The sequence below is a fragment of the Mytilus edulis genome, chromosome 14, assembly GCF_963676685.1.
Source record: "Mytilus edulis chromosome 14, xbMytEdul2.2, whole genome shotgun sequence".
In the NCBI taxonomy this organism is placed as follows: Eukaryota; Metazoa; Mollusca; class Bivalvia; order Mytilida; family Mytilidae; genus Mytilus; species Mytilus edulis.
This window is the reverse complement of record NC_092357.1, coordinates 70683736-70708399: the sequence shown is the minus strand read 5'-3', so window position 1 is coordinate 70708399 and position 24664 is coordinate 70683736. Positions and strand designations below refer to the sequence as shown.

The 24664-nt window shown below is 31.8% G+C and overlaps 1 protein-coding gene across 1 annotated transcript in view; it reads left to right on the top strand.

Moving 5' to 3' along the window:
• Positions 1–24664, top strand: part of LOC139504446 (uncharacterized) — a 59380-nt gene that overhangs the window by 10890 nt on the left and 23826 nt on the right. Inside the window, exons 2-9 of the mRNA XM_071294531.1 lie at positions 14281–14360; positions 15381–15473; positions 18356–18510; positions 19264–19338; positions 19877–19950; positions 20808–20952; positions 21465–21572; positions 22117–22262. Coding sequence (XP_071150632.1) covers positions 14281–14360; positions 15381–15473; positions 18356–18510; positions 19264–19338; positions 19877–19950; positions 20808–20952; positions 21465–21572; positions 22117–22262 — 876 coding nt within the window. The remainder of the gene's footprint in view (positions 1–14280; positions 14361–15380; positions 15474–18355; positions 18511–19263; positions 19339–19876; positions 19951–20807; positions 20953–21464; positions 21573–22116; positions 22263–24664) is intronic.

The window sequence follows — 24664 nt, the reverse complement described above, 5'->3', positions numbered from 1 at the left end:
TATCAGAAAAAAAAATCCTGATTTGAATTGATTTTTTAACAATTTCTGCTTTATTAAAGTATTTCTGTATGTTACAAGCAACCCTTAAATTTTTTTCAAATTCTCTCTTTATAAATCATTGAAGTAAACTTATTAAAATTATTGGATCAAATGATTTTGAAATTTTTATATTTTGGTCAAAGTAAATACTATGTCAAAATTTTATGAAAATAAAAAGAGACAAATTAATTTTAGGGAAGGTGTTGGGTACCAACTTAATCATTATGTTGATATCAACAAGAGAATTAGAATTTACAGGTGTATATTTTTCAACAGCATATTTAAACTATTTGTATTTTAATAATGATCTGGGTTCATATTATTTGTACAAGGATGGTGATACAGAAAAAACAGTGTAACATGAAATTGTTTTCCCCAGTATCATCATCAATGTATTGTGTTTGTTGTCCTGTCATGGTGTATTTAAATCTTTGTTCTAATGGTACTAAGTCTTCATTGTTTTTTAATGGGAAAAGATTTTTTCTTATTGGTTTTGGTGTATTAGTTACATTCTATGATAATAGGGATAATCCACAAGCCTCTTTCTTTTTCTTTAAAAATGTAACTTCAATTGGTGCTCACAATAAACATATTTTCATTGAACAAGAATTCTAGCTCCTAGACGTCATAATTATCAGAAAGTTTTTTTTATTGCACAAGAATTTAAACCTACTCGTCATTATAGTTATCAGATAGATTTGTAAAGAGAATATGTATATTAGGTATAGATAAATTTGAATTTGAAAAGTCATTTCTTTAACTTTCATGTTGTCCTAGATACCTGTATTGGGAGTCACTATATTGGTTCTGTGACTGAAAATTGTTTAGTTCTGTTTTGATAACGCAGGTTTCTTTAAAATTTTGAAGATCTTGTAACTTTAAAAGATAAACAATATTGCTCTTTAATAAACGAAATAATCGATTATTGATACGAAAATGTACTTTTCTGACATTTTTTTTCTTATTTCAAAATATCAGGACGTCCTCCTTCTAAAGGAGTTCAAAGCCAAGGTATCACTGTAACACTGCATTTAAAAGTAAAATTGAAAGTAAATTATTGCATTAAAGATCACGGTTTGAATCGTGGCTAAAAGTACATACATGAATGCTGATCTTTAATCAGATTAAACACTTTCAAGGATATTTTTAAGCACAGTGTATTTGTGTGTATGAATATGCAGATTTATTTACAAATAATGTCATGTGTTGTGTTATTGTGAAATATGCAAAATCTGTTCAAAGATAATCATTTTTGTTGCAGTTTTCAGAATGATTTTTATAATTTGTTTTATATTTAACACTTTTAATGATATAATCTTGTTGTGTGTTAACCCTTTGAAGAAGATGAAACCTCCCTTCAAAATAACAGCAGTTATTACAAAATTTTATTCAACCTATTTTAAGTTTCTCATATAACTGACTGACTCTTAAGGGAGATAACTCTTTAAATCAGTTAAGCGTTTGTAAAAGTCAAGTTCATCCATGTATTTTAAGCATTTACCTGAAACAGATTGAAAATAATCTATGTAACCTAGAAGCTTAGAATATATTCTTAAAAAATGGTTGACATAAATGTACTGATGATTTTAAGAGTTATTTCCCTTAACCTAGGTCTACCTCCTTAAACCCTTGACTTTGTTGGTCAAAATTCTATTTTGAGTTATTGAAAAAAATCTGTAAAATTAAAATGTTTCGGATCGTTTTCTTAAGAATATTAACTAACGTCAAGTTAGTTTTGATGTCTGTATTACAATGTGAAACAGACCTAATTTGAATTTTGGCTGTCCAAAAAATTGGAATATAATTTAAAAAAAAAGTATTTTTATTATTCCTTTCCCTGTTTAGATATTAAGGCCTGCTGTTATTTCAAACAATTAAGGCCATGCAGATTGGTCCATGTAAAAGCTGGCATTTAGTATAAGTTCAAACTCATCTCTAAAACTTCAAGATGAATAAGCAATGAAGCATATATTACAGGGTGTGACCAGTCTGTTTTGCCATTTTTTAATTGTTTCCCTGCAAACCAAGTGTTTTAACAAACATGTATATTTTTTTTCAAATGACTCATGCTATACTATAGAAAACAGTTTAAAATGCAAAAAAAAACCATGTTGCTCTTACAGTAATATGTGGCATAGTATTTTTTATATAAAAGAATAGAACATTTGTTTTTTTTGTTTTCCAAAATGAAACCACCGAAATTTCAGGAATGAACAGATAACAATTAAAAATATATACATTTAGTTATTTGTTCTTGTTTTTACAGAAATGAATCGATTAAGATATAAGGGAGAAATCATTAATTATGGTGACACTCTAGAAGTATCAGGTTGTACATTTCAACAGTCACCCTGTGCTTAAAATAAACATCATGTCATTTTAAAAAACATCTGTCTAAAACCATTTTATTTCATTTTGAATTTATTTTTTTGAATTTTTAAAAATAAAATTGATAATATCTCCAAAATTTATATATTTTATTTGTTAATTTAGCAAACTTATATGTCTTCAATAATCAATTCAGATTTTATATTTTTTGTAAATTACATATGGGTGTAACCTATGACTACAGAAAAGTTATTCCAGAACAAGGGGAGAAAACTCTTTGTTGATTAGATTGTTTGACAAGGGGAGAAAACTCCTGAGATATGAATGTTTGACATGGTGCTTATTTTTCTCGTATGCATGATGTAGTACATGTTATTGTTAATTACTCATGTTACTGAAGATACTTAAGATAAATGCATCTTGAGGACATATACACTAAAAGCCTAGCTACCATTCATTCTCTTTGAATAACCAAATGATATTATTTTGGGCTGTAAATATGTCGAGAAATATGTGAAACAAGGCATGAGAAATATGTGAAACAAGGCATGAGAAATGCATGATTGAAATATACTGATTTATTTGTGTGTCAGATTGAATAAATTTTAGTTAATATATTTGTTCCTTATTCCCCTATTTTCTTTTCAACTGTTCAGACATAATTTGCAATGCACTTTAGCCCTATGTGAAGTCAGGTGTAAAACCAGTTTTGTCCAAAAGGGGAAGAAGTAAATATGATAAAGTTGTTTCCTTTCAGTTGTTTAAGGGGTTAGACCTTGGTTCAGGGAGATAACTCTTTAAATCAGTTAAGCGTTTGCAAAAGTCTAGTTCATCAATGTATTTTAAGCATTTACCTGAAACAGATTGAAAATAATCTATGTAACCTAGAAGCTTAGTTGTTTAAGGGTGCAATCAACAGTTTTTTACGTGACGTCATTCTGTAACAGGGCATGTAATAGTGGACCCATCATGCAGAAGTCAGATATTCATAGTTATATAGATATCTATACATCAATGGAAAGATAATTCTATGAACTTTCTGATTAAATAAAAAAAAATCCAACATCTCTTGTTTAAACATGCAAATTGGTACAAGTTATCAGCTGGAAATTAGGCATTTTCCCCCTAAAAAACTTAAAAACAGACCACCTTTGGACACGCGGATCAGTAACCTGTGCATATATTTGAGATTTCTTATAATATGTATTTCGAAGAGCTTATCCGGCTGATTTAAGAAAATGTAGTTTCAGCCTACGTTCGCCTGCTCCGAAAGGAGCTATCTTACCTGACAAATCAAAGTGCTTTTTGCAACAGGTGAAAATCAGCTGTTTATGGAGTTGCCTCCCATATAGTAGGAAGTCACAAAAACATTTTTTTTTTTTTAAATCTTGACAAAAGTGGCATTTTAATTGAACTTCAATATATGTTTTTCACATTGAACATAAAAATCAATCAACTTTTTCATTTAGTGGTATATAAATAGCAGGGAATTCCATCAGTATGTAAATCTCACTGGGGAAATACCCCTAGTTTTTAGTACGAAACTGTTTATAGCACCCTTAAGCAAAACCTTGTATGCGATATATAAAAAATTCTCAGCTTTTCTGAATCTGTACACTATACCGATTAAAATGATGTCTTACTTTAAGGATTGTGACCACAAATAGTGAAACTACAGCTCTTTTTTTATGTCGCGCGGTAGAGGCATATTGGCCAGTGGCAAACAGTTTAACTGGCAAATCCCAAACATTTCCTGTATCACATTTTCATCAGTTTTACAAAGAAAATAAATCATAAAATAGGGTTTCTTTTAAATAAATAGAATAAAAACTATGAAATAGGCATGAATAAAGTTACTTTAAATAGATTTTGTTCCTAGTACTATATGAACTAAGTTATAGCTGAGTTGAGAAAATATTGAAATAGTGTTTTTCTTAGGAATGGCATGTGTACCTTTTTGACTATAAAAAGTACCAAATATATATTATAATGAATAAAACTTTATGTAACACTGATCAGGAGTAAAGGTCAAAGTAGAAAAAATCTACACTTTTCATATGCAACTTTTGGTTCCAAATATATGAGGGATTGAATAAAAATATCATGACGTCGCAAAAAATTAAAAAACTTCAATATTCGCACGGAGTCTGGTTTTCTTATATCTGGTTGCTATGTACAAATCTGTAATATTTGCATTAAATATACCAAACTGATGCTTTTAAATTAATGTATACATGCCGTACAATATTTTTCAGAATTATTTTACTCCATTCGCAAACACATGTCTATGCTAAAACATCACTAATATTTTGTATTTGTCCCTGTATTAATTAACCCTTTCAAGGCGAACAATGCGTTGAGGCATCCCCGTAGCCAGGCCGAACAATGTGTTGAGGCATCCCCGTAGCCAGGCCGAACAATGCTTTCAGGCATAGACAATCACGTGATAATCATATTTTTTTTGTCTTTTAACTCATTTCCCCCCGTAAAGCTACGTTTAACCAATACATATAGAGGTTTTCAGGAAGCTTGTATATCACAGTTAAAGAATACCAATTCTGACCGAATTTGATATCTTATATATACTTCAATACAATGAAAGATCGGTAGCGTCAACAAACAAAATAAGCCGCCGCCATTTTGTACAAGACATGTGATGCGAACATGTGATCTTTTTCGTCGAAAAAAGGTTATTTGGATTGAAAGTTGAATTTAATTTCATGAATATTTTGATTAACATTATGATACAAATTACGAAAAACGATTTTAAAAATTGCACGGAGAATAAAATCAAGTAATAATCCGACTTCCGTCGGCGCGGTAATTGGATTTTCCCCACGAGTGCAAAAGGTCGCACTCCTTTTATGGAAGTTCTAAATAAAACAATCCAATCACATTCCTCTCTCACTTGCCGATGTCAAGGACGCAAAATTATAGTAAATATTAGTAAAATGTCGTTTCATGGTCTGTATCGTGTCTGTAACATTCTGAGACAAAAATGTCCGATAGTTCTGAGAACGAGTTTGAGGGATTTTCGGTGGGAGAAGTAGATCTTCTTGGTCAACGGTATGAAATGCATTGACCTCAAAATGACATCGGTGATGATTTCATGATCACTCCTGAAGTGATGTTGAAAGAGAAGGGGTCAGCGAACTTTCAGACGAAAAAAATTACAGCTGGCAGATGTAAATATGTCCCCCAACAATGACTGATGGCACCAAGAATTTTATATTTTGAAATTTGAAAGCGGTCTTCCCCATTCATCCCAGAAGTAACTGGTCCACAAAACATATGAGACCCAAAGAAGGATATTTTTTCCAGATGTTTCTATCTCACAACCAAATAATTGATAGTTATAATTAGATAAGATAAGACATTTTTATTCCAAAGATAGGATATTTTGATTACAGAGATAAGATATTTTTATTCTAATTAAAGGGCCCATGAAGAGCAAAGTAATATTGCAATGATTTGATAATTAACATGAAACCGGTAATGTTTTTATAAATCATATATAAATGTGAATATAATCATCTCAAATCTAAGATGTTAAACCGCAGCCAGATCAGAGCCACACACATATATAATTAAAGTAAAAAATATTTTTATATTAACAGGCAATTATTCTCATATTCAATATATATGTACATTGACGGAAAATAAAATATAATTGTATGAGCTTTAGAATTTAGGACAAAAATGTTATATTTTCTGACAATGTACATAGATTGTTTTTATCCTGAAATTTATTAATCCCAACACTTGAAGGTTTTATCATGTTTAAAGTTATTAAAAATATAAGTCATGGTCTCTTAATTTTTCAAAGAAATGGACGTAATTATGCAGATAATAAGGTATCTTCACTTCACTGATACGCACCAGCGAGGTGAGCAAAGATGGGAGGCTAATAATGATGTATCTTACAAACTCAGAAATAAAAGACCCCCTTAACTGACAAAAATGAGGGACCAACATGTCCCCAAACGATAGGTGACCATTCATGATACCTTACAAAGTGAGGGATGCATTCAAGCAATTCATGCCTCCTAAAACAAAGAAATGGGCCATCAAACTTTGGGTTTTGGTAGCGTCAGACACAGTGTATGTCATATTGTGAAATCTACCAGGTCAAGACAGATCAAACACATGTAGGTTAACTCTGTTTACCAGTAGACTTTGGGAAACAAGATAAGGTGTCACATATGCTGGGCTAGGGTAAATATTAAAGGTACACAGGAAAAAAGGTTTCAAAATATGGTTGTGTTGAATGTAGAAAACCCCTTTGCCTACCCCATTGCTTCAATGTCTCCCACTCAGTCAAAAATTAAACTTTAACAGTTATTTTGTTACAATTTTTAAGTTGAAAGGATATTATATACATAATTTGTTGAAAAGGTTTTCACAGATAAGTTGTTGAAAGGATATTCATAATTTATATTTGTTGTTACAGTTGACATTTTCATTTAATAATTTTTGTCATTTTTTTTTAATAAGGAACATTAAATTATCTTCATCATTGAACAATACAAAACCAAAGACAGTGAAAATTCTAGCATCCCATGGAGTCAGGACACTTATAATAAATAATTTTAAAAATAAATCATAGACTTTTTCAAAGTAATTTTATTTTTAAAAGTTCATGATTGTCTTTCAACATTTAATTATGTCTCACTTAATTTATCAACACATTATTAAAGTGAGTGTTAAATGAACATGGATTAGTGTGTCAGGTCATCTTACATTTAATTAATATTTCCTTGCAGTCAGTGGTTTGATACAAAAAAAAACAGAAAAAAATATTGGCACATTAAAAAAAAAGCACATATTAATCTCAAAAGTTTTGATTTTACCAGATTAAAATATCATTAGATATCTCCATTAAAATATCAAAAATTCCACAAAAGATCCCAATAGTCAATTTATATCTATATTCATACAAAAATTCAAAGAAAACATCGGACTAAGAAAGACAACTCCAACTTATCCAGGGACACAACTTCCTATCTGGTGATTGCATTGTACAGGTAAAAAAATGGCCGCCGCGGAATTTGACATACCATTTTCATTCGTATTTATTCTGACTAATAAGCTAGAATTTTGACTCTGGAGTTATTTTTTTCTATAAAACTTCGATAAAGGAACACTCGAAATTGTTAATTACCGTTTGTATTGTTAATTTAGAAGATGGGAGGCAAAAATGTAAACCGGTCACAAAAAAAAATAGATTTTGCAAATCAAACGTCATTTTCTTTCCACAAAAGGTTAAACAAAATCAAAAGTAGGTATTGTCATGTAAATTTATTTATATTGCAACACTCCTTTGATACTTAAGTGTAACAATATCGAGTTTGAAACCGATTTGATGAGAAACAACAAAGATACACACGTTTTTTCTAAAACGTCATTTTTTCCCCATTCACACGTCAAATTAATTCAGGCCAGGCAAACTGCGCGCGGAAATTTGATCAGGTCACACAACGTCGCGGAAAAAAACAATTCAGTAAGGAAAGTGTTAATTAAGGGTGCAATCAACAGTTTTTTACGTGACGTCATTCTGTAACAGGGCATGTAATAGTGGACCCATCATGCAGAAGTCAGATATTCATAGTTATATAGATATCTATACATCAATGGAAAGATAATTCTATGAACTTTCTGATTAAATAAAAAAAAATCCAACATCTCTTGTTTAAACATGCAAATTGGTACAAGTTATCAGCTGGAAATTAGGCATTTTCCCCCTAAAAAACTTAAAAACAGACCACCTTTGGACACGCGGATCAGTAACCTGTGCATATATTTGAGATTTCTTATAATATGTATTTCGAAGAGCTTATCCGGCTGATTTAAGAAAATGTAGTTTCAGCCTACGTTCGCCTGCTCCGAAAGGAGCTATCTTACCTGACAAATCAAAGTGCTTTTTGCAACAGGTGAAAATCAGCTGTTTATGGAGTTGCCTCCCATATAGTAGGAAGTCACAAAAACATTTTTTTTTTTTTAAATCTTGACAAAAGTGGCATTTTAATTGAACTTCAATATATGTTTTTCACATTGAACATAAAAATCAATCAACTTTTTCATTTAGTGGTATATAAATAGCAGGGAATTCCATCAGTATGTAAATCTCACTGGGGAAATACCCCTAGTTTTTAGTACGAAACTGTTTATAGCACCCTTAAGCAAAACCTTGTATGCGATATATAAAAAATTCTCAGCTTTTCTGAATCTGTACACTATACCGATTAAAATGATGTCTTACTTTAAGGATTGTGACCACAAATAGTGAAACTACAGCTCTTTTTTTATGTCGCGCGGTAGAGGCATATTGGCCAGTGGCAAACAGTTTAACTGGCAAATCCCAAACATTTCCTGTATCACATTTTCATCAGTTTTACAAAGAAAATAAATCATAAAATAGGGTTTCTTTTAAATAAATAGAATAAAAACTATGAAATAGGCATGAATAAAGTTACTTTAAATAGATTTTGTTCCTAGTACTATATGAACTAAGTTATAGCTGAGTTGAGAAAATATTGAAATAGTGTTTTTCTTAGGAATGGCATGTGTACCTTTTTGACTATAAAAAGTACCAAATATATATTATAATGAATAAAACTTTATGTAACACTGATCAGGAGTAAAGGTCAAAGTAGAAAAAATCTACACTTTTCATATGCAACTTTTGGTTCCAAATATATGAGGGATTGAATAAAAATATCATGACGTCGCAAAAAATTAAAAAACTTCAATATTCGCACGGAGTCTGGTTTTCTTATATCTGGTTGCTATGTACAAATCTGTAATATTTGCATTAAATATACCAAACTGATGCTTTTAAATTAATGTATACATGCCGTACAATATTTTTCAGAATTATTTTACTCCATTCGCAAACACATGTCTATGCTAAAACATCACTAATATTTTGTATTTGTCCCTGTATTAATTAACCCTTTCAAGGCGAACAATGCGTTGAGGCATCCCCGTAGCCAGGCCGAACAATGTGTTGAGGCATCCCCGTAGCCAGGCCGAACAATGCTTTCAGGCATAGACAATCACGTGATAATCATATTTTTTTTGTCTTTTAACTCATTTCCCCCCGTAAAGCTACGTTTAACCAATACATATAGAGGTTTTCAGGAAGCTTGTATATCACAGTTAAAGAATACCAATTCTGACCGAATTTGATATCTTATATATACTTCAATACAATGAAAGATCGGTAGCGTCAACAAACAAAATAAGCCGCCGCCATTTTGTACAAGACATGTGATGCGAACATGTGATCTTTTTCGTCGAAAAAAGGTTATTTGGATTGAAAGTTGAATTTAATTTCATGAATATTTTGATTAACATTATGATACAAATTACGAAAAACGATTTTAAAAATTGCACGGAGAATAAAATCAAGTAATAATCCGACTTCCGTCGGCGCGGTAATTGGATTTTCCCCACGAGTGCAAAAGGTCGCACTCCTTTTATGGAAGTTCTAAATAAAACAATCCAATCACATTCCTCTCTCACTTGCCGATGTCAAGGACGCAAAATTATAGTAAATATTAGTAAAATGTCGTTTCATGGTCTGTATCGTGTCTGTAACATTCTGAGACAAAAATGTCCGATAGTTCTGAGAACGAGTTTGAGGGATTTTCGGTGGGAGAAGTAGATCTTCTTGGTCAACGGTATGAAATGCATTGACCTCAAAATGACATCGGTGATGATTTCATGATCACTCCTGAAGTGATGTTGAAAGAGAAGGGGTCAGCGAACTTTCAGACGAAAAAAATTACAGCTGGCAGATGTAAATATGTCCCCCAACAATGACTGATGGCACCAAGAATTTTATATTTTGAAATTTGAAAGCGGTCTTCCCCATTCATCCCAGAAGTAACTGGTCCACAAAACATATGAGACCCAAAGAAGGATATTTTTTCCAGATGTTTCTATCTCACAACCAAATAATTGATAGTTATAATTAGATAAGATAAGACATTTTTATTCCAAAGATAGGATATTTTGATTACAGAGATAAGATATTTTTATTCTAATTAAAGGGCCCATGAAGAGCAAAGTAATATTGCAATGATTTGATAATTAACATGAAACCGGTAATGTTTTTATAAATCATATATAAATGTGAATATAATCATCTCAAATCTAAGATGTTAAACCGCAGCCAGATCAGAGCCACACACATATATAATTAAAGTAAAAAATATTTTTATATTAACAGGCAATTATTCTCATATTCAATATATATGTACATTGACGGAAAATAAAATATAATTGTATGAGCTTTAGAATTTAGGACAAAAATGTTATATTTTCTGACAATGTACATAGATTGTTTTTATCCTGAAATTTATTAATCCCAACACTTGAAGGTTTTATCATGTTTAAAGTTATTAAAAATATAAGTCATGGTCTCTTAATTTTTCAAAGAAATGGACGTAATTATGCAGATAATAAGGTATCTTCACTTCACTGATACGCACCAGCGAGGTGAGCAAAGATGGGAGGCTAATAATGATGTATCTTACAAACTCAGAAATAAAAGACCCCCTTAACTGACAAAAATGAGGGACCAACATGTCCCCAAACGATAGGTGACCATTCATGATACCTTACAAAGTGAGGGATGCATTCAAGCAATTCATGCCTCCTAAAACAAAGAAATGGGCCATCAAACTTTGGGTTTTGGTAGCGTCAGACACAGTGTATGTCATATTGTGAAATCTACCAGGTCAAGACAGATCAAACACATGTAGGTTAACTCTGTTTACCAGTAGACTTTGGGAAACAAGATAAGGTGTCACATATGCTGGGCTAGGGTAAATATTAAAGGTACACAGGAAAAAAGGTTTCAAAATATGGTTGTGTTGAATGTAGAAAACCCCTTTGCCTACCCCATTGCTTCAATGTCTCCCACTCAGTCAAAAATTAAACTTTAACAGTTATTTTGTTACAATTTTTAAGTTGAAAGGATATTATATACATAATTTGTTGAAAAGGTTTTCACAGATAAGTTGTTGAAAGGATATTCATAATTTATATTTGTTGTTACAGTTGACATTTTCATTTAATAATTTTTGTCATTTTTTTTTAATAAGGAACATTAAATTATCTTCATCATTGAACAATACAAAACCAAAGACAGTGAAAATTCTAGCATCCCATGGAGTCAGGACACTTATAATAAATAATTTTAAAAATAAATCATAGACTTTTTCAAAGTAATTTTATTTTTAAAAGTTCATGATTGTCTTTCAACATTTAATTATGTCTCACTTAATTTATCAACACATTATTAAAGTGAGTGTTAAATGAACATGGATTAGTGTGTCAGGTCATCTTACATTTAATTAATATTTCCTTGCAGTCAGTGGTTTGATACAAAAAAAAACAGAAAAAAATATTGGCACATTAAAAAAAAAGCACATATTAATCTCAAAAGTTTTGATTTTACCAGATTAAAATATCATTAGATATCTCCATTAAAATATCAAAAATTCCACAAAAGATCCCAATAGTCAATTTATATCTATATTCATACAAAAATTCAAAGAAAACATCGGACTAAGAAAGACAACTCCAACTTATCCAGGGACACAACTTCCTATCTGGTGATTGCATTGTACAGGTAAAAAAATGGCCGCCGCGGAATTTGACATACCATTTTCATTCGTATTTATTCTGACTAATAAGCTAGAATTTTGACTCTGGAGTTATTTTTTTCTATAAAACTTCGATAAAGGAACACTCGAAATTGTTAATTACCGTTTGTATTGTTAATTTAGAAGATGGGAGGCAAAAATGTAAACCGGTCACAAAAAAAAATAGATTTTGCAAATCAAACGTCATTTTCTTTCCACAAAAGGTTAAACAAAATCAAAAGTAGGTATTGTCATGTAAATTTATTTATATTGCAACACTCCTTTGATACTTAAGTGTAACAATATCGAGTTTGAAACCGATTTGATGAGAAACAACAAAGATACACACGTTTTTTCTAAAACGTCATTTTTTCCCCATTCACACGTCAAATTAATTCAGGCCAGGCAAACTGCGCGCGGAAATTTGATCAGGTCACACAACGTCGCGGAAAAAAACAATTCAGTAAGGAAAGTGTTAATTAAGGGTGCAATCAACAGTTTTTTACGTGACGTCATTCTGTAACAGGGCATGTAATAGTGGACCCATCATGCAGAAGTCAGATATTCATAGTTATATAGATATCTATACATCAATGGAAAGATAATTCTATGAACTTTCTGATTAAATAAAAAAAAATCCAACATCTCTTGTTTAAACATGCAAATTGGTACAAGTTATCAGCTGGAAATTAGGCATTTTCCCCCTAAAAAACTTAAAAACAGACCACCTTTGGACACGCGGATCAGTAACCTGTGCATATATTTGAGATTTCTTATAATATGTATTTCGAAGAGCTTATCCGGCTGATTTAAGAAAATGTAGTTTCAGCCTACGTTCGCCTGCTCCGAAAGGAGCTATCTTACCTGACAAATCAAAGTGCTTTTTGCAACAGGTGAAAATCAGCTGTTTATGGAGTTGCCTCCCATATAGTAGGAAGTCACAAAAACATTTTTTTTTTTTTAAATCTTGACAAAAGTGGCATTTTAATTGAACTTCAATATATGTTTTTCACATTGAACATAAAAATCAATCAACTTTTTCATTTAGTGGTATATAAATAGCAGGGAATTCCATCAGTATGTAAATCTCACTGGGGAAATACCCCTAGTTTTTAGTACGAAACTGTTTATAGCACCCTAAGGGGTTAGACCTTGGTTCAGGGAGATAACTCTTTAAATCAGTTAAGCGTTTGTAAAAGTCAAGTTCATCAATGTATTTTAAGCATTTACCTGAAACAGATTGAAAATAATCTATGTAACCTAGAAGCTTAGAATATATTTTTAAAAATGGTTGACACAAACGTACTGATGATTTTAAATGTGTGCTTATTATGGGTTCATCTTGTGTAATCAGTATATCTTGTTTGGCTTTTTAATTGTTTTTATTTTGAGTAAAATGTTGTAAAAAGTTGTGTAAATTAAATTAGAAAAGAAAATTAGTTGATTTATTTGCAATTTAAAAAAAAAAGTGATTTGAATCAATTTTTTTTAAAACTTATATAAGTAAGTTGGTAGTCCATGGTAATTAGCTATTAGCATTTAATTTAGTAGCAATCACTCAAAAATTAGTACAAAATTATTTAAATCTGTAAACTGCATGGATTATTTATTAGACTAACTGCAGCTATTCTAATCTTCATAAAAGGCCTAATCTATTTAAGCTTTGAAAGTATGTAGTATATGATCAAACAGATTATATCTGTTATCGTCTGTGCATTGACATTGTATATATGAAAAAAGATTTCCATTTTAAAATGATGTTGGGAGAATAGGCAGTAAAATATTGATTTTATACTGAACTTTTATTAAACATGATTAAAGGGGGTGGGATAATTGAGCATGCATGGTGACCATTTTAGGGGTATAATTTTACATGCATGTTGCCAATCTAAAATAATAATTTATTTTGCATTGTAATGTTAGTCTCGTGGAATTTTGAGCATTACCTAACGTATTTTATTGCTGCTAATAATATTACTAGGAGAGTAGCAGTTCAGTTGTGAATTGTGAATTTATTTACTCCTTAACAGCATAACCTTTTCCATCAGCAAATTGATCTTAAGCTTTTGATTACACATGTATTATATTGTATAACTAATTTTGATTGATTCATTTCTGTAGAAATCATGTTTTGGTTCATGTTTGGTTCCTTTTTGATTGAATAAAAATAAAATTAGAACATTATTCATATTTGAAAATTTAGTAATTATTCATACATATATGATTTGTTATATACTAATGCTTTATTACTGTTTTACAGAAGTTGTAAAGGAGGTCACTGTAGCCTTAATCAAACCAGATGCTGTGGAAGCTGGAAAGGTTGACCAGATATTGGAAGATGTAAGTTATATTGATCTACAGATGGGTACAGTCTTAACATTGCAATTTGCATGTACGCTCTCACAATAATTTACATGATCTACAGATGGGTACAGTCTTAACATTGCAATTTGCATGTACGCTCTCACAATAATTTACATGATTTACAGATGGGTACAGTCTTAACATTGCAATTTGCATGTACGCTCTCACAATAATTTACATGATTTACAGATGGGTACAGTCTTAACATTGCAATTTGCATGTACGCTCTCACAATAATTTACATGATCTACAGATGGGTACAGTCTTAACATTGCAATTTGCATGTACGCTCTCACAATAATTTACATGATTTACAGATGGGTACAGTCTTAACATTGCAATTTGCATGTACGCTCTCACAATAATTTACATGATTTACAGATGGGTACAGTCTTAACATTGCAATTTGCATGTACGCTCTCACAATAATTTACATGATTTACAGATGGGTACAGTCTTAACATTGCAATTTGCATGTACGCTCTCACAATAATTTACATGATTTACAGATGAGTACAGTGTTAATATTACTATGTGCACATACACACTCAAAGGAAGTTTAATTACAGATGAGTACAGTCATGACATTATGATATACACATTCAAAGTAAGATTACATCATTTATGGGCGATTACAGTCATCACTTTGCCATGTGCACATGCATCCAAAGTAAACAACATGGTTAACAGATGAGTACAGTCCTAACATTACCATGTGCACATACATACTCAAAGAAATTACATTATTTAAAGATGAGTGCAGTCATCACATCACTTCATATGCAATAAAAGGTACAATTCATGATACATTTTGTTGCTGTTATGTTGACTTGACCGTTCAATTAGAGATAGATTCCTAGTAAATGTTTAAGGCTTGAAATTATCGTACTAGGGTGTTTCAAGTTGAAATATCTTTTGAATTTTGTCATAAATGATCCCAATCATGGTGAAAAATTGTTTTGTATTACAACAAATAACGATTTAATTTTTACATAGATAAAAGCAGCAGGCATTGAAATCTTGAAACATGAGGAGAGAAAGTTAACGGAGGATGAAGTTAGACAGTTCTACTCTCACTTACAAGACCAGGTAAATAACTTCCTCATTTGATGATTTCTCAACATTATGAATATTTTAAAATTAGAAAATAAATTTTCCAGAATACATTCCAACATATTTTGATTAATTTCAAATTATTTGAAATAGCATTTTTGTTGTCAATATGCAACAAAAAATAAATTTGGCACTTACACAGGCAAATTTCACTAACATCAAATTCATGTAAAAAATTTCATATCAGATTCATGTGAATCTCAATTCACGTGAAATTCACATAAAAATTTTCATGTGAGTTTCATGTATAAGCTTGATTGAGGTGAATCTCCCGTGAATTTTTATACGACCGCAAATTTTGAAAAAATTTTCGTCGTATATTGCTATCACGTTGGCGTCGGCGTCGTCGTCGTCGGCGTCGTCGTCGTCGTCGTCGTCGTCGTCGTCCGGCGTCCGAAAACTTTTAGTTTTCGCACTCTAACTTTAGTAAAAGTGAATGGAAATCTATGAAATTTTAACACAAGGTTTATGACCACAAAAGGAAGGTTGGTATTGATTTTGGGAGTTTTGGTCCCAATATTTTAGGAATTAGGGGCCAAAAAGGGCCCAAATAAGCATTTTCTTGGTTTTCGCACTATAACTTTAGTTTAAGTTAATAGAAATCTATGAAATTTTGACACAAGGTTTATGACCACAAAAGAACGGTTGGGATTGATTTTGGGAGTTTTGGTCTCAACAGTTTAGGAATTAGGGGCCAAAAAAGGGCCCAAATAAGCATTATTCTTGGTTTTCGCACAATAACATTAGTTTAAGTAAATAGAAATCAATGAAATTTAAACACAATGTTAATGACTACAAAAGGAAGGTTGGTATTGATTTTGGGAGTTTAGGTCCCAACAGTTCAGGAATTAGGGGCCAAAAAGGGACCCAAATAAGCATTTTTCTTGGGTTTCGCACCATAACGTTAGTATAAGTAAATAGAAATCTATGAAATTTAAACACAAGGTTTATGACCATAAAAGAAAGGTTGGGTTTGATTTTGGGAGTTTTGGTCCCAACATAATAAGGGGCCCAAAGGGTCCAAAATTAAACTTTTGTTTGATTTCATCAAAATTGAATAATTGGGGTTCTTTGATATGCTGAATCTAACTGTCATGACTGTGTATGTAGATTCTTAACTTTTGGTCCCGTTTTCAAATTGGTCTACATTAAGGTCCAAAGGGTCCAAAATTAAACTTAGTTTGATTTTGACAAAAAATGAATCAGTTAGGTTCTTTGATATGCTGAATCTAAAAATGTACTTAGATTCTTGATTATTGGCCCAGTTTTCAAGTTGGTCCTAATGGGGGTCCAAAATTAAACTTTGTTTGATTTCATCAAAAATTGAATAAATGGGGTTCTTTGATATACCAAATCTAACTGTGTATGTAGATTCTTCATTTTTGGTCCTGTTTTCAAATTGGTCTACACTAAAGTCCAAAGGGTCCAAAATTAAACTTAGTCTGATTTTAACAAAAATTGAAATCTTGAAGTTCTTTGATATGCTGAATCCAAAAATGTACTTAGATTTTTTATTATTGGCCCAGTTTTCAAGTTGGTCCAAATCAGGATCTAAAATTATTATATTAAGTATTGTGCAATAGCAAGTCTTTTCAATTGCACAGTATTGCGCAATGGCAAGAAATATCTAATTGCACAATATTGTGAAATATCAAATTTTTTTTTAATTAGAGTTATCTTTCTTTGTCCAGAATAGTAAGCAAGAAATATCTATTGCAAAATATTGTGCAATAGCAAGATTTTTTTTTTAATTGGAGTTATCTTTCTTTGTCCAGAATCAACTTAAATCTTTGTTATATACAATATACAATGTATATTCACTTTTTACTACCAACTGATAAATTAAAATAATCTTTACCATTCAGTGATAACAAGCAGTTTTTTTACATCTTAATATTTTATGATGTATTTAAATGAGTAGTTATTGTTGCAAACTCCATTAGAAATTTTAATTGAGATTAGTTTTGGAATAAGGGAAAGGGGGATGTGATTAAAAAAATTGGGTTCAATTTTTCTCATTTGAAATTTCATAAATAAAAAAGAAAATTTCTTCAACATTTTTTTGAGAGGATTAATATTCAACAGCATAGTGAATTGCTCTAAGAGAAACAAAATTTTTAAGTTCATTAGAACACATTCATTCTGTGTCAGAAACCTATGCTGTGTCAACTATTTAATCACAATCCAAATTTAGAGCTGAATCCAGCTTGAATGTTGTGTCCATACTTGCCCTAACCGTTCAGGGTTCAACCTCTGCGGTCGTATAAAGCTACGCCCTGCGGAGCATCTGGTTTTTATGTGAGATTCACATGAAATTCATGTGAGCAAATTTTGCCTGTGTAGTTGACATGAAACTTGTCCCAACCATTAATTTATGCATCTATGGCCTTTTTAATCAATACATTTTTCATACCACAAATGTTTGATAATGCAGTCCATCGTAGAAATAACCACAAAAATCATACTTTCCATTGAAAAAAACCTAAATAAGGCCACAATTAAAAATATTTTGGTTTGCCCAAACCCTACCCAAAGGTTGAGACAGTGGGTAGGTAGGTAGGCATTTTATTTTATTTTTTTTTGAAAAAGAGAAATTGAAGTATCGGGTGTCTATTAGTCTTAATGCCTATCTGATAAAAAAAAACTTCTTCAAATCAGGACAAAAAAAGAATTTAAGTAGGCAGCTTTTTTCTGGGTAGGTAGCGTTTGGGCAAACATACCTATTCTTTTTTATGGCCTAATAAGTTCAAGGGTATTTGATTTTTAAAGTAAGGTTACTTTTACTTGGTCCAAAAGATGGTTACTTTTTCTTGGTCCAAAAGAATTGCTTTACAAGGTTTTAACATCTGTTATTACAGGACTTCTTTGAAGACTTAGTCAAATTTATGACAAGTGGTCCCAGTCATGTGCTTGCCTTGACCAAGGGCAAGACTGGTGAAAATATCATAGATGAGTTCAGAGATCTGATTGGACCAACTGATGTGGAAGAGGCAAAGACACAGAAACCAGAAAGGTTTGTTATATGCTGTAACGTAAACCTTAATATTCATATTCAATTAAAAGATATGTATTAATTGGTTATTGTGGATTCATTGACTCTCGCTACATTGAAGACCTGTTGGTGACCTTCTGCTGTTTTTTTTTTTTTGTTGTTTTGTTTTTTTTCTCCAATGGTCGGGTTGTTGTCTCTTTGGCACATTCCCCATTTCCATTCTCAATTTTAATCTCCTGGTTTTTTTGGTTTTTTTTCTCCAATGGTCGGGTTGTTGTCTCTTTGGCACATTCCCCATTTCCATTCTCAATTTTTAATCTCCTGGTTTGAGGAAAAATTATATTTTGATAAACCTTTGGTTTTGTGGTTTTGCTTCATCCTTTCAACAGACTAAGAAAAGGTTTGTTGTATGCTCTATGGTAAAACCTTGGTAAATTTTTCAGATTATTGTGGAATCTCTGATTTCCCTTGATTTAGAAAAATTGTATTTCGTAGAAATTTGATTTTGTTGTTTTCTTAACCACTAGACACTTAAATTACATACCAATGAAATCATGAAAATTGGTACTTTGGATTTAACTTATTATTGTCGGTACTTATTTTTGGTGATTGAAAAAAACAGTATTGATTGTGCAATTTAAATGATAAAGCTTTTGCACTGATATCAAATTTGAGCCAGAAACTGTCAATAGTGTTGAAGCACTAAAAGAATGATTTAGCTATAGATGTAATACAGCAGTTATATGTGTTTTATTTATGATTTTTTATTTGTAGTTTGAGAGCCAAACATGGACAGCAAACCTTCATGAATGCACTCCATGGAAGTAGCTCAGCAGACATGGCTACAAGGTATGACGATTCAAATATTTCATGCAAAACAGGCTATTAGCAAATTCCCTTTATTGACCCGTTATAAGAGATCCAGTAATATATTTTAACACAGGTATACATATACTTTAACTCATCTAAATTGGTTGAGTAATATATCGAGGAACATCTACATATATTTTTGATAATTGAAGGCCTATGCATATGCTCCTAAACTCCAGAGAACACTTGAACACCTACAAATATTTTCACCAATCCTGACTGGTCGAGTAAGATGTTTGAATAGAAATAAGAAGATGTGGTATGAGTGCCAATGATGCAACTCTCTGTCCAAGTCATAATGAATACTGATTTATGTTTATGACAGTCTTGACTGGCTGAGTAATATATTTGAATAACTGCCTATATTTTCAACCATCTTGACTGGTGGGTTAATATATTTGAACATCTACATATATTTTTGATAATTGAAGGCCTATGTATATCTTCACCCATCTCAACTGACGATATTGTCAAGTATGATATTAAGTTTTGTAATACAGCTGTTTTTATTTTTCAGGGAACTTGCCTTCTTCTTCCCCGATTTTGTAACACTTGCTTTAGTTAGACCAGAGGCCTTTAGACTGCATAAAGGTATTTGACTTTAATGAAACTAGTGAAATATTCATTCAAATTGCACCATTGGCATTGCATTAAATGTTGATTGTCAGTGCAAAATATTTACAGTGATGGCAAAAAATAAATAAATACTGCTTCATGCTGTTGTGCCTTAGCTCAACACTGTTTATAAACTGTTTAAATGCAGACATTTTTGGAAGGACTGTTTTAGTCGAGACTTTTTTTAGATTGAATTTTAGTTAAAACTGAGCATTTAATTTTGTTGGTAAATTATATGCATTTATTAATGCAGGTTGTATACTTCAATTCGTTTAAGGAGGTAGACCTAGGTTAAGGGAAATAACTCTTAAAATCATCAGTATGTTTGTGTCAGCCATTTTCATTATTATTTTCTAAGCTTCTTGGATACATAGATTATTTCCAATCTGTTTCAGGTAAATGCTTGAAATTCATTGACGAAACTTGACTTTTACAAACTCATAACTGATTTAAAGAGTTATCTCCCTGAACCAAGGTCTACCCCCTTAACATGCATGTTTACCCATTTGTATTCCTCTGTTCTTTCATGCAAAATGTCGAATAAATTACATGAGAAAAAAGAACAAATACACTGTATGCACTTAACACTATTTTGGTATACACTTACATTTAACACTATTTTGGTATACACTTACATTTAACACTATTTTGGTATACACTTACATTTAACACTATTTTGGTATACACTTACATTTCAGGTTTTTATGCCTCCTGCCGCAAGGCAACAGGTGTCTTAAGTGTTACCCTTAGCTGTTAGTCCTATTTTCTTTTAAAAAGCCAGATTGAGCTATTTATACCACTCAAACATTAATATATCTAACACTGTTTTTCAGACGAAATTATTTCTAAGATTCGTGAATCTGGATTCAAAGTTGCCATGCAAAAGGAGATGCAGTTGACGAAAGAAATGGCAGAAGAATTTTACAAAGAACATACAGGCCAAGAATATTTTGACCAGCTTGTTACAAATATGTCTAGGTAACTTATAGACAAATTTCTTTGAAAGATTTATAGCTCCATGTTAGAAAATTCAGGGGCGGATCCAGCCATTTTAAAAAGGGGGGGTTCCTAACCCAGGACAAAGGGGGGGTTCCAATTACATGTCCCCATTCAAATGCATTGATCGTTAAAAAAAAGGGGGGTTCCAAACCCCGGAACCCCCCCCCCCCCCCCCCCTTTGGATCCGCGCCTGAAATTGATTTTAATATGTTATGTCAAAAATTGCACTTTATTTTACCTTTATTTATTTGATTACATGTTTATAATGTCCATGTTTATTTCTCAAAAACTTAAAATTGTATAAACATTTGAATTTCTTTTACACTGAAGTTAAATTTCATTTCCATAAATGTTTTAGATATTATACAAGGTTAACACTGGCATTTTGGGTAACCTTTGTTATTGACGACTACATTACTAACCATTTAACAAAATCAAGTAGTTTTTATTGTAATATTAGGGAGAACTGATTGTATTTGACTTAATTCCAGTGGTCCAGTGTTGGCCCTTGCTCTGGCCAGAGAAGATGCTATTGAGGGCTGGAGAAGTATGTTGGGTCCAAAGGAAGTTGACAAAGCTAAAGAAGAGGCCCCAGAAAGGTGAATTATAGTAACATTATCTGTTTGTATGGAAAAATGTTGTTGGATTTGTGGATTACTGCCTGATTTTCCAACAAGAACCTACCAATATAATTGCTGTTTCTAAAACAAAAGATATGGGTAAATCATGTGAAAAGGCCAATTGCTACCCGATTTGGTCTTTAAAAAAACCCCATTATTTTAAGATTACAGTTATGGATTATTGGTGTTGACCCACAACTGTCAAAATGTCATGGCAACCATAATTATATGAAGTATAACATAATTTGCAATACAAAAAAATAAATTTGTGAAGACACAAATGCTATTAAATACTGGGAAAAGGATTTATTCATGTTCCCATTTGTAATTATGGTTGAGGATCAAAACTGATGTCACATATGACCTTTAACATTTCTAAATCAGATAATTTGACAAAGAATCAAGTAAAACAATTACAATATTATAAGAAATTCTGTAAAAATGCCAAATTTTGCATAAATTGTACTATTTGGATACCTGATTATGCATATTGGTGAAGTTGACTGAAATAATTATTTTCCAGTTTACGAGCAAAGTTTGCTGTGGATGATGCAATTAATTCTTTACACGGCTCAGATTCAGAAGACACAGCCAAAAAAGAATTAGACTTTTTCTTCCCAATGGAACAAACAGTTGCTGTTATCAAACCAGATGCTGAAGGAACTAAAGGTATGGAAATGAGTTCACCAAAAATAAAATTAACCATTTTTACCGTTAGTAATGATAAAGCCAACATGGCCATCATCATTATAAAAAAAAAAATTGGCTAAAAATTCTTTAAAGAAAATATAAGGAAAATATGATAACAATCTTGGGCACAAATGCTGTTAAATTTTGGGAAAAGATTATAATAATGTTAATAATTTTAAACAAAGATCTGATACTCACGTTTGCCATATTTTTGAAACATGATGTTTTTTTTCCCTCTTAAAAGTATTCTACACTTTTCACACTGCACAAAAATGTATTTGTGAACTTGAATTTAAAGCATATCATTGCTGGTATTGGAAAGGCCTCTTTCTCCTTTCAACCTTTAGACAAGTACTGTATATTTATTCCTATTAAACAGGTCAGCTGAATTCTTATTTTGACATCAGACAGGAATGCCCTTCATTGTCATGCTTCCAACGACTGTTTTTCACTACCATTAACATCAAATGAGCCTTAAATTTTAATCATCATTCGTCAAATCTCATTTTGTAGCTACCATTAGATTCAAATGGAGTGAATGTTTTTATGCCCCATGTTTTTATGGGCATTATGTTTTCTGGTCTGTGTGTCTGTTTCGTTCGTTTGTTCGTTCGTCCATTTGTTCCTCCGTCCGTCCCGCTTCAGGTTAAAGTTTTGGTTAAACTTTTCGGTCGAGGTAGTTTTTGATAAGTTGAACTTGAAACTTAGTACACATGTTCCCTATGATATAATCTTTCTAATTTTAATGCCAAATTAGAGATTTTACTCCATTTTCACGGTCCACTGAACATAGAAAATGATATTGCGGATGGGGGTATCTGTGTTCTGGGGACACATTCTTGTTTATGATGTATTTAAAAGAGTAGTTATTGTTGCAAACTCCATTAGAAATTTGAATTGATATCAGTTTTGGAAAAAGGGAAACAGGGATGTGAAAAAAAATGGGGGGGGGGGGAGGGGGTGGGGGTAAATTTTTCTCATTTTAGATTTCATAAATAAAAAGAAAATTTCTTCAAACATTTTTTTTAGAGGATTAATATTCAACAGCATAGTGAATTGCTCAAAGGCCAAAAAAAATTTTTAAGTTCATTAGACCACATTCATTCTGTGTCAGAAACCTATGCTGTGTCAACTATTTAATTTTAGATTTAAATAAGTTTGAAGAAGAAATCTTTAATTGATTTGTAAAATCTTGACATTTGTTTTGTGTAAAAAAAACCATGTAATGTCAAAAATTTGATCACAATCCAAATTCAGAGCTGTATCACGCTTGAATGTTTTGTCCATACTTGCCCCAACTGTTCAGGGTTCGACCTCTGCGGTCGTATAAAGCTGCGCCCTGCTCGGAGCACCTGGTTCACAATTTGTTCTTATATTCCGCTTTTCTTAATGGAATGGGGTTCTTTGATGTGCTATTTCAAAGCATGTATTCAGATTTTTTATTGTTTGCACAGTTGGTCCAAATTGGGGTTCAGAATTGAACTTTGTTTAATTTCATCAAAAATTTAATTATTGGTGATCTTTCATTTGTGCAATCTAACATATTTTAAAATTTTGATTTTTATCGCGTTTTTATAGTTCCTTAACGAGACGTTATATTGTATACCTTTGTCTGTCCATCTGTCTGTCTGTCTGTCCATCTCATTCAATGTTTATATTGTGATTCCAGATAACTCTGCCTTCAGTTTGAAAGCTAGCAGGTTTTCATTTTATATGCACTCACTGCTAAAAATTGGCGTATTGTTTTACTCCTTTCTGTCCGTCTGTCCCCCGTCCGTCCATTAATGCGTTTTTCTCATTATGAGTTAATACAGGTACATATTCCAAATAACTTGTCCTACAAATTGATGGCTATGAAGTGTTCACGTTGCTAGCTGTTTGTACATATACTGAGCCAAAAAAGTTTAGCAACAAAAATGTGAAATTTTATTTTATTACAAAATCATAGCAGCATATATAATTTTGATAATAACAAAATGGAATAATGACAAGTCAGAAGCAACATGAATGTCTATCACTCACATTCATGAGGATTTTCTTTGTATGGAGTGCGGGAGGGTCAAAATGCAGACATGAGTATAGTGTTATTCAAAATAAATTTCTCAGCCATGCCCTATGTGTACCAATGAAGGATTGGCAGGCACACCAGCAGCTGCCCTTGGGCAATGCATTACTTTTGTGGCCTGAAAAAAAACTTGTCACATGTTGACGTAAAGCAAAAGTAACTCTCCTCCCTTGACAATAGTTTATTTTGGTCTACAAGATATCGACCTATCCCGTGCAGTTGTAATTTGTCGATATCTGTTAATTAGTCTCTAAACTGCTGTCTTATGCACATTAAATCGAGCCACGATGTCAGCAACACTCATTCCTTCATCAAC